The 11,783-nt window shown below is 33.0% G+C and overlaps 1 protein-coding gene across 7 annotated transcripts in view; it reads right to left on the minus strand.

The window, feature by feature from the left end:
* LOC128178119 (thyroid receptor-interacting protein 11-like) overlaps nt 1–8,176 on the minus strand; it is a 33,696-nt gene extending 25,520 nt beyond the window's left edge. For 4 of the 7 annotated variants that reach the window (XM_052845131.1, XM_052845129.1, XM_052845130.1 and 1 more), the window contains exons 1-2: nt 7,932–8,176; nt 806–882 (exon numbers count right to left, since the gene is read on the minus strand). In XM_052845131.1, coding sequence (XP_052701091.1) covers nt 806–882; nt 7,932–8,025 — 171 coding nt within the window. In that variant the 5' untranslated portion in view covers nt 8,026–8,176. Of the gene's footprint in view, nt 1–805; nt 883–1,038; nt 1,252–1,442; nt 1,611–1,673; nt 1,879–7,931 lie in introns of those variants that run through there. The other 3 variants (XM_052845134.1, XM_052845133.1, XM_052845135.1) reach the window with 3 other exon arrangements.
* Between the last annotated feature and the right edge of the window lie 3,607 nt (nt 8,177–11,783).

Below are 11,783 nucleotides of genomic sequence, written 5' to 3' on the forward strand. Positions count from 1 at the left end.
TATGTCATGTGGTCAATAATATTTGAATATTTTTGAAAAATAGGGCAAGTACACATGTAGGACATATCAAAATGTTTACCTACTTTAGTCCCCCCCCCCCACCCCACCCCACCCCCTCACTTCCCCTTGACAATAAGCTGATTTCATTTAGCATAATGAAGTACATGAACCGGTATTGAGAAAAAGCAATATACAGCACATTCCTTGACCTGAATGACCCGCCAGACAAAATATAACATGAAAAAAGATGCAGTCATGTTGACATGGCAATTAAACAAGGACCGTGCGGTCACATGACTGGATTTAAAATTATCAGGAATTGAATTTCAAATTCCAATAAACAGGACCAGTTGCACAGGATCAGGTGACAATTCCTACAAATTTTGAATTTGCTTACTGGTAAATCTTGTCCTAGACCTTATATACAACTAACTGCATAAAGTTCATAATTAGAAAAATTCATCTTTTAAATCATTCTTCCATCCTCCGTAATGTCCATATGTACCCAACAGTATATGATTCGGATGGGTCTGGGGTTGGCAGGTTAAAATCTCATGTAATTCATCTAGTGCAATAAACTAGCTGATCACAACTATAAATGCAGTTTTATGAATGCAATATAATGCAAAGATAACTCAATTCAATGTCTTCCCATAAACCAACCTGCTAAATGAAATGTCATTGCAATGACCTTGCACGTTCCAGGATATGTTTCTTTCTTTTTTTTTATTAATTGAAAACTAAAAATTTCAAAGAAGTGAAATTCAAAATATTAGAATATTCAATAAATTTTTTTAAAAGGTACCTCAGTTTTGATGGTTGATATAGTGTTCTGACATTCGGCGTTCTTTTCCTGAGCGATCCTCAGTTCCGTGGCATGGTCTGAAAAGACAAACAGAAATATCGGTCACACCTGTAGACTCTGCCATATTTGGTCATTCTCCAGATAACCCAGCCCGATAGCGTCCCCTCAGAGCCTCACTACTGAGGCATTCGGTTATTCAAGAAAAAAATCCACCTCAGCAGAAACATTGTTACCTTAAAGACCCTTTTCAATCCCGGGTATTACAGCATATTTACACCACCCAAGATACATGGCTGGGTTCTACTTAGGGAATGAGTTTCCAAACAATAGGGAGAGAGATATGAACACCTGAAGTTCTAGGGCAATGATAATTATAAATGGTAACATTATTTATAGCCCCTCCCTCAAGATACACATAGAGATTGATTAGAAAGTTTATTTCATTTCAATGTTTCAATTGTATCACCTCCTTCTATATTTACTACATTGTAAAATTAATTTTTAAATATGACACAAGACATTGAATCTATTATGTACTCAAAATACATAATATAAAACCAAACTATTGATCACAACTCAAAAGTTGTCATGAGCAAAAATGAAGTTAGCAACACGTCTCAACTCTTATCAAACTCACGCTTAGGCGGCAAAGATTTCTCTTATCAGTAAAAGATTTTTCTGTGCCAGTCAAATCCATGCGCAACAGAAGTACCCCGAACAGTCCAGATCAATTTGGCCGACTCAGAAAGAAAACAAACAGCTCATATCAGCCAATATTCCGCACTAAATCATGGCCCGTTTAAACTGAAGAGGCAAACAGAGTTATAAATGGCACCATGCCGAGGTATCCATCCAATAAAAAGCTTACCCTCCAGTAATTGCCTGTGTTGAAGGAAGTTCTATCCATCCCCTCCCAATGCAAACATGGTCAAATCAACAGACCTGGGTTTGGATTAACACTGAAGTCTCAGAATTCCATGCAACCGGTATCAGTGTATATCTTCTTGCTTTAACCAAGCAGCATTATCACCTGAGCGTCCACCAACCCAATAATCTCAGTCACTACACCACGTACATATATAAATAAGTATCTACCACTTCTACTCTATTGATTTTTTTTTTCTCAGTCTGAAATTCTTCATACCTTTATTTTGAAATGTTTATTCAGCAGGTATATATATACCATTTTCCACTCGTTTCTTTTTAAAACCATATACAATTATTCGGACTCTGTAATCAATATTAAATGCAATAGACCAAGTGATATTCAGTGCATTCAAAAACTTTGAATGATACTTCAAATGGTTTTTAAATATTTAAACATGATCTAGTATTGCTGGAAAAAAAATCCGCCCAGCATTCAAAGGAAGTTTCAGGAACTCTGGGTATCACTTTGTGTTTTTAGCAAATAATTCAAGTAAGAAAAGAAGGAATCAAACCACATTCTGGTGAATACATAGATTGTAACAAGTAACTTCAACTTTGATAAAAGACTCTTTTTATTCTTTTCTTATGCTTATCGGAGAGTTCAAGGCTTTTTATACAAAGTATTGAAAACTCCTAGATAAAATGCATTTCCTGTAATATTTCAAAAAGAATATTCAAGTTTTGAAAAATTTCAGCTCAATACATTTATAAAGCTTGAAGAAAAAATGTGCCATATGAACTCTTTATTTCTAGTTATTGTCAGTTATGACTAGTTAGAAGATTGTATAGGGACACTTCAGCTTAGATAATTGAATAAAGCTCCAGTAAATCCTATGGGGACAGGGGAGCTAAAAGGGATATTATGGTAACATACAGCTGTGTCGAAAATTGTTCTGCAGATCAACATGAACTCCCTTTGCAAATGTTTCCTTTTACGGTCTCTCAGAAGGATTCATAGTTCTCAATCTAAAAAATTTCAAGCCCAATGCAAGAAGATTTGGGAAGAAGTGAAACCACTCCACCCCTTGGCAAGTATTATCAGATTATATGGTTAAGGAAAAAGAGCAACCAAAGTTTTGGGCCAATATGAAATATGTTAAAATCTTGCCACAGAATTAAAATCATATGGTTTATCATTAAAAAGAAATTGCAATTTTTCACCCTTCCTTTAGAACAACAGTATTTAAAGTCATGATGATGGCAACCTCTCAAAGATATAATAATATCCACTTAATCTAGATTTCAAATTTTAGAAATCTTTAATAAAGTAAATCAAAGTACTGAAGTACTGATGGGAGTTGATTTTATCGATTATCATTTATTCAAAATCAACGATAAGTGATTTTGCATGGCAAGTAGTATCAGTAATCAAAATATTTCTGAGATATTGTATGGATCTAGGCATGATTGAACTCTAGTCTTGTTCAACCAAATGCTCGGCTGTCTCCGTTTATCTCCAACAAGCAAGAGAGACTCTGTTTTGTCGGATATTAATGGAGACAGCCAAGCGTCTGGTTGAACGAGACTACATTGAACTCTAGCGTAGGAATACATACGACCTTAAAAAATATTTAAACTGTTTGAACAATTTAAAATCTAATTATTTTCATGGTATTAATAAATAAGTTTTCTTAAAAAACAATGCTTCAGAATACATAGCATCGAATTTATCGATTATTTTCAAGAACTAAGTGTTGTCAGTGGTATTGATTTGTGCTTAGGTCCAAACACTGTTTCACTTTCGCTTTGCCCGAGTAAGTGCAAAAAAAGTGTCTGATCAGTATGCATATGGAAGAAGCATTTCCAGAAAAAAAAAAACGTAATACAGTTTAGTCCAAATGTACATGAACTACAAGCTTGTCCCTGCTGTTCCAGACAAAATATTAAATCAAATTTTCATGTGGGGTAAAACACTTCTAATTCTGAGCTGTCACAAATGTTCTATTCCAATTTATCTTCCTAAATATATCTTATAATTATAAACAGCATCTGTATATCAAATGATGTAACAAAATACTGAAGAGCGTTGACAATTGATGGAAGAAGATGCTTGACAAATCCAAGGTTAAGATAAACTACAGCAGAAAGAGCTACGGAGATGAATATAAACTGAAAGATTTTCCTCATAAAGCTTCTGCAAACCTATTGTCTCAAATAAAGAAATTCACAAGTAGTCTTTATAACATCAAAACAGACATTATAATTATGATTGGTCATCTAAGTTTTCAATATGAAACAACTCGAACTAGTGAAACATTAAATAGTGACTGCGTAAAAAGATGTCTCGCGCCTGATGAAACGAAACAAAGCAACATGACAAGCCTGGTGCCATAGTCCATCTTATCAATGGTCATTAGGAAAGAAAAAGATGGATCGAAACATAAATAAATAAAACTTAATGCAATTATTAATTAATACGTGACACATATTGATTCTTTTCAGCAGTGACTCAGAGCGGCGGCTCAAGAAAACCGCCTAAGCACATATATGGCACTCCTAAAAGGACAGGTAATATTTCCCAATGATTAAGTAAGGAAACTCTTGTTGGGACAGGAATGAAGGTATAAACCTTGTACATTACATAACAACGGCCCTCAAGTTTGCACTATTGATTACAAACGCCAAGAATATTACATCATACCTGTCAATAAAGTTTTTTTCCTTTTTGTAAACAATGAACTTCATGCTTTAAGCTTGATCTGACATGCATTTAAGTTTATCAATGAGCATGTGCCTGCATTGCTCACCAGGGTAAAATAATAGTGGAAGTTCGATTGAACAACAAAATGCTTTATTTGGTAGGTCTGAGTCTTGCGAGTATGAAGATATCAATGATAACAGAAAATATACATAAAATTTTTTATGAAATAAAACATGCATAGCTAACCTCAAAAGCATAACATTAAACAATGTAAATATTGTTAATCATAGGTACTTAACATTAATAAATATTGTCACTTAATGAACTGAACACTGCTAAATAATGTGCTTTTAACATAGACATAATTAAATGCATGTTAATTTAGTCCATCTCTGTATGTAATTTCCAAAACATCAAAGTAATATCCCATCTTTTATAAGAATTTCATCAGTTTGAACAGACTCTGAATACTTTTGCTATTCTTATACTTTTAACAACAAAAATCATCACATAAAGAGATGTGGGATAGCTAAATAGCATTTACCTAATCCAGAGAGTATTTATACAGTGCATCCTTTAATATCCGACAAGCAAAGTATGGGTGTACCGTAGGGGGGGGGGGGGGGGGGAGGGTCAAATCTAATAAAGCCCTTTATGATAAATTTTATCATGTACTGCCTTATTTTATCACCTAAATATATTCAAAGAATGATTCCTTATTACTTATATTCATATACTTTTCACCAATTTTTCAATTAAATATTCAACTTTTGACATTTTCACACTATTTTCATGTTGCATAATCATGCAAAACTCACTCATATCTTACACTACATAATTTGCATCATTGACTAAAAGTAAATGTGTCATACTGGGTAAAAATGTGACTCTTTATTATCAAGTCTTCATCTGCATTTGAATTCAACACACTTTACTTTTTGAGGTCACTGAGGGGGGTACCTGTAAAGTGCGAAACAAAATAAAAACAAAACCTACCGAAACGAAACGAAATCTACCGAAACGTTATAAATCTAAATGAAACCAAGATGCAAAACAAAACCTACCAAAATGAAATCAAATCGAAATAAAACCAAAATGAAACAAAATGAAACCAAAACAAAATAAAATGAAATAAAATCGAGCAAAATGAAATCCAAGTTATTGATATATACACTGTATATGTAACCATTTTAATTTTAAATATATTACATGTGTACATTAATTATATCTTAGTGGGTATTTTTCAAATGACGGATCATTCATAATGAGTCTGTGTTAACATGCAATGAAAGATAAAAAGAGTTTGTTCATTTCATTACTCAGTAGGTTTCAAGGCCTATGTTTTTGTGATGTACAAGTATCAAAAATAAAATTTCCAGTATAGAGGAGTGTAAACCAACCTTAAAACTGTGTCTACAGTAAAATAAAACTTTAATTATGTAGCACTCAGTACCCTGAAATTTGTCTCCTCTTTAATGTGGTTTCATCAGTACACTGGGATAACTTAATTAGGCAGTCTGTCAGTTAGCAACTAATACTGTTTGTCTTAAAAAATGAAAGCACGTGTGACAACACAGTTTATCTCCAACGGCCGAGGACCAGTTGCAATTTACCATGTTATTTCTCAAAATTTACTAATCCTCCGCTTTTATTTTACTGTTAAACAGTTTATAACAGTGTGTGATCTGATAAAGTTTGGTTTTAAAATAGACAATAGCAAAACAAGAAATGCCAGGTTCTAAAGTCTGATTTTGTGTTTATAAGTATGATTACAAATGCATTGTATTAAAAAATAACCCAAAGTGATAGTAGGAACTTGAGGTTTATATTTAGAGTCTTAATTTTTTTTTGTTTTGCATAGAAATGGGCAATAACTTTTGGAGTGACTGTGTGATCAACACCTAAAATTGCACACATTTAGAAATGAACAAACCTCTCAAATACTAGTAAACACTTAAATATATACATGTAATATATTTTAAGATTGAAATGGTCACATACATGTATAGCAATGAACTTGATTTCATTTTGCTTGATTTTAGTTTTGTTCCGTTTTGGTTTCATTTCGTTTTGATTTGATTTTGTTTCGGTAGGTTTCGTTTCGGTATATTTCGTTCCACTACCTGTCATAACAGTAATTCACCAAAGGTTCACATCAAAACAGGCTGAGGCAAATTAATTCCCAATTTTCCCTTTGAATTTGGGCATTTTTGCCTGCAACAGGGGCTGATTTTTTATGAGAAGAAAAGCAAAAATCAGCCCATGTTGCAGGCAAAAATGCCTGAATTCAAAGGGGAAATTGGTCATTAATTTGATTCAGACATGTTTTGATGTGAACCTATACCAGTTTTGTAATAATGCAATGTCATTTGAATCTTTTATAGGTGTTGTTTCCGAGGGGGTAAAAAGACCCAGGCTTGATTTTCAAGCACATATGTAACATTGATGTGAACAAAGTTTCATGCCTTGCTGGATGCATGTGCGTTTTTTGCTACTAAATTGTAAATAAAGTGTTGTTTAAAATGATACCAAGAGGATTTTCCCAGAAGTTCTTTTTGAATTTACAATCTGTATCTAAAGTTGCACAATTTTGGTAAGAATATACATATGGTAAAATTAATACTATAGTGACACCTACAGTAACTCTATCACCTGTCAACTCAAACTTTCAAATTCTGCAGTTTTAGCTGCAGGTCTGTAGCTCCCAGTCCAAAAAATTTGCATACCTGGGGGCTACAGTGCCACCGATTCCAAAATAATTGTGCATTTATATTGTGCACAAAAATGTGTGCTAGTTTTGGATGGATTAACCTTAGTTTTTGCAAATACTTTAAAAACAATTAGAACCATTAAATTTTCATGCAATTTACTACTGATATCATCTCTTTACTAGCCTCAGACTTCATCCGGAACATGCTAACTGCCTCGAAAAATCAAGTATGTTAAATTTACATCCAGATCAACAGTCCCCACTATTACATGTAAATAAACTGCACTTCACTTTACGGGCTGGTTAAGGTGTTTAAAAGACTATCAGAGGCAGGTAGACAATACCACTTATTTAGTTAATTGCATGTGAAATTTAATTGTACAAATTGTTTCCACAGACTTTGCTTATAAATAAGATTACGGTAATCAGTCCAAAACTACCACATGTTTTTGTGCACAATAAATACACAATTTTTGCAATTGGTGGCACCGTAGCTCCCAGGTGGTCCATCCGAATTTTTTCAGACCGGGAGCTACAGACCTGCAGCTACTGCAGTTGAAGCTAGTTTAAAAAAGGTATGATTGCACAAAGGAAAAGTTGGTATGAAAGTCATCTGGTATTTAAACTGATGACTGTTAAACTTAAGGATGGAGGCAAGTTGACTGTTGGGTGACTTATCATGCGTCCACCTATCATCCACTCATCTTGTTGTTAGTGTGAATGGTTTGAAAGAGTCATATTGAAAGCTGCAAATCTTTATAATAAACGGTCATTCTGTTAAATACATTTACGTAGCAACGTATACATTGTTTTAAAGGAATATGCTGTTTATTATAAGAATCACCTACCACTGACTTCCTGAGTTCCCTCTGTAAGTATATCTTTGGTGAGGTTTGACAGCTGACCGGTAATGGATGTCAAACTTCCACCTAGCCATGACATTGTACCGTTAATACCATGTACAATAAACAACACAAGTCATGGCTTTCATCGACTTTTGTGATATCTGTCTGAAATTTGTTTGCAACTTTACGTTTAGTTCAAAAATATTGTGTTTTATCGAAATGCCAACACGACGGGCGCCATTTTTGAAACTCTTCTGTATACGAAGATTAAAATATTACACTTATTAGAATTCTGGGTAATTCTACTTTCACTTTCCCCGTATTTCAAAAAGCCTTGGCCGAGTGGCCAGCAATGAAATAGACATGTCTACGTCACAATATGCCTTTAGACACAACTACCCAAAGTCCAAGCTCTTGTTAAAATGGTTTTATAATCAAATACACATTGGACACACGAGATTAATGTCAGAATCTGGTTTTGTAACCAATTTTTAAATAAAAACGAAAATACTTAGTTCATTAATTAAGTTTTGTTTACGATACTAGACGTTTGTATTTATTTTAGCTCTCCTTATATTTCATAGAGAGTTTTAAGTGGTCCCAAAGGCAGTCTATTTTTTATTTTGAAAGCTCCTTGAGTTTTCTCAGTCTATAACATATATTTGTTAAACATGCAATTCTTTTGGGATTAGATATGTTTCAATTAAGCAGGCAACGTCAAAATGAATAATGCTAAATCGCCAGGGTTTTTTTTTTGGTTGTTTCCTGGGCGTTGGGCATTGGTATAGGATTGGTGAGTGGTGTAGAAAAAGCGCAAGTTCAACACACATGTATATATATTGGAAACGAAACAACCTCCAAAGAATAAAAAGCGCATACGATATGTTAAAGTATTAATGAGACATGCTACATGAATAAAATTGTAACAAATTTGTTCAACCATGACCTCTAATTAACTATATAGGGTTCAAACTTCAATATATATACTGGACACGAATACATATACGTAAAAAATATACCATTTTCACAAAACTTCTCTCTTTTATATTCCCAAAAGTGTTTACAAAAAGCATAAAAACGTTAATCACAACATTTATGATGTAAAGTTAATTTGCCGCTCCGTAGAAAATGAAATACTAGAAATCTGTAGTATATTTTCCAGTTAGGTATCAGAACTACCCGTATTATTTTTAATCTAAATCCCAAAAATATCATGCGTACATAAGTTGGCAGCATGGAATCACAGGGGCCAAACCCGTTTTAACATTAATATCAATGTAACCATAGATGGTTACATTGAAATTAATGTTAAAACGGGCTTGGCCCCTATGTATGGAATGGTCTCCGCTGAGAACGTAACCTACTGTCAGCCGTCTGAACGCGTAAAAATACAAGACCATTCTTAACGTTTAATATGTAGTATTTCATCTGGAATAAGGCTATCTTTAACTTGTCACACCAAATTATGAGTCTTATTTATAAAAAAAAAAGATTAGAAAAAAAATTTCCTCAAAATATTCACAACAATTTTGACATATAAAATAGCTTCAAACAGCGGAATGCATCAGTGCCATTTTCATCTCAACGGAACTGTTTTATTTAACGTCACATTTCAATTAATCTATCCCTTTTTTATCTTTCCATCATTAAAAAGTCTATCGGAGCCATCAATGCTATGTATTTATTTCTAAACAAATATTAGGACTGCCTGATGATTTGTTTGTTTTGTTTCTAACCCTTTAAAAGAGGAATACTAGTTTCGTGAACAAGGTCCAAAAAAGACCAACTCTAGTTACATAGATGGGCAGAAAACAGTCACCTTGTTGATATGGGATGCATCCTTTAGGTGCGTTCATATCAAAAAATAATTTTGCAGCTCATTACGAATATACAGATTTCCACGAAACAATTAAATCCACAACAAACAAGGAAAATCCTTTGTGCTTTTTTAATTAATAATTTCATCAGTTGTTCAACAGATCCAGTGTTCAGCTAACATTACAATTGTTCTAAAGTAAATAAGTAGTATTGATTTCCAATATTTAAAATCACCGACACAATGTATAAGATGAAACATCTCCCAACAGATTGGCCAGAATCTGGAGATTCCCAGCCATATCACAGTTTCATATAATTTCCCGTACATAAACTTTGTTATATGTCATAATCTATGCAGAAATTGGTGGGAAATAGAATAAAATTGTTGCATGTACATGTACTTATCTTACGAAATATAACAGAGATTCCAACCCACTAATAAACAAGTGTTCAAACAAAAGAATGTGAAAGATATTTAAGGTTTAAATATTTCAGTACATGTATATAATTACATGTAGAGTATACATTTTTTTTCTCCCATTTTAATAGTTTGTCCTTTATCCACCTCTCTACCCCCCCCCCCCCCCCCCCCAAAAAAAATGGCGATTTTAGAACGGGTTTAGAATTTTTTGTTCTGGATTAGGATACTTTGGACAGATTTCAAACGAGGAGTGCAATTGGATTTTCCCTTCCATTTGCCTAAAAATACACGTTCGCATTCACATTACAAAATTCTAAGCAGGAAATGCAGATCAAAATTTGATATATTACGATCGACATGAAATAAACTTTATGCCTAATTTATCATATAAAATATCTCATTCGTTTTCCTTCAAATTTTAATAAAAACATCTAGTTGTATTTAGTGTTAAAATGGACAATATACCAATGAGAAATTGTTTTGGTAATAAAAAGTTTGAGCGTTGATTGTTAAAGAAAAAAAGAATCAAAATACTTTGAACATGTATAATGTCTACGTTTATTTCATTAATACTTTGATCAATCAAATGCCATATTATGCAAATTTTATCTGCATGCTGTACAATTTCTCTTAAAATAAACAATGAAAAACATGTACCAATCTAATAAAATCACCCTGTTTATTTGCACATGTAACCATTTCATTATTGAAATTTCATAATAAGCTTTGAAATTACTTTTAAGTTTCTAAAAATTATAAACTAACTTCAGCCTCACGTAAAATCTAACTGACTTTGATATTTAGCACACTTTTTAAGGAACCTGACTTTGCAGAAAATCACCAAAAAATACTAATTCCGGTAAACAAAGACTACTGGGAAAAATACATGTACCCCAAATAATGTACATAATGATATTAAACTCTTTCAATTTATCTTTGCTTAATATAAAGTTAAAAATAATCATACCCTAAATATATCAAGGGGCAGACCATTTTAACTACCCAAATGTCTCATGTATCTTCAGTATACAGAGCGTCATTTAGTTTTTAAGTCTAGCAGTATCTAAATAACTAACCCATCAAACAAGCTGAACCCTTCTGCATTCCACGAAAGGGAAAAAAGTTCAAGCCAGTCCTTCAGACGCTGATTATGAATTGGTTTTTTGCTTAAATCAGAATAGTAACATAATTACCAAAGGTCATTAGGAGAAGAAGGATTACACATATAATGAGCAAGATTACAAATGGAGTAACTAACTAATTAATGACTGATTAATTGTGACTGACTAGGAATAGTTCATATATCTGGCAGGCTTTGTCTATAAAATCAATAACATTAAGATCATGCACAAAATGGACATGAGACATTAAGTTCAAGAAATATACAAGCTTTCAGTGGGGATTCTTCTGATGTATTTAGATAGATACATCTCTTCTTAAATACACATCTGACATATCAATGATAATTCTATATTTTATTGGTGTGTATAAATTACCTAATGGCTTTGAAGTGATAATTGAGAATCATTAAAGTATGTGCCTTTGATGCGATTGATTTTGTGAAATCAAATAAAAAGATTAAAGGATGTTTGTTAGGATCTTAACATTCTGATGAA

The sequence above is a fragment of the Crassostrea angulata genome, chromosome 3, assembly GCF_025612915.1.
Source record: "Crassostrea angulata isolate pt1a10 chromosome 3, ASM2561291v2, whole genome shotgun sequence".
NCBI classification, from domain to species: domain Eukaryota; kingdom Metazoa; phylum Mollusca; class Bivalvia; order Ostreida; family Ostreidae; genus Magallana; species Magallana angulata.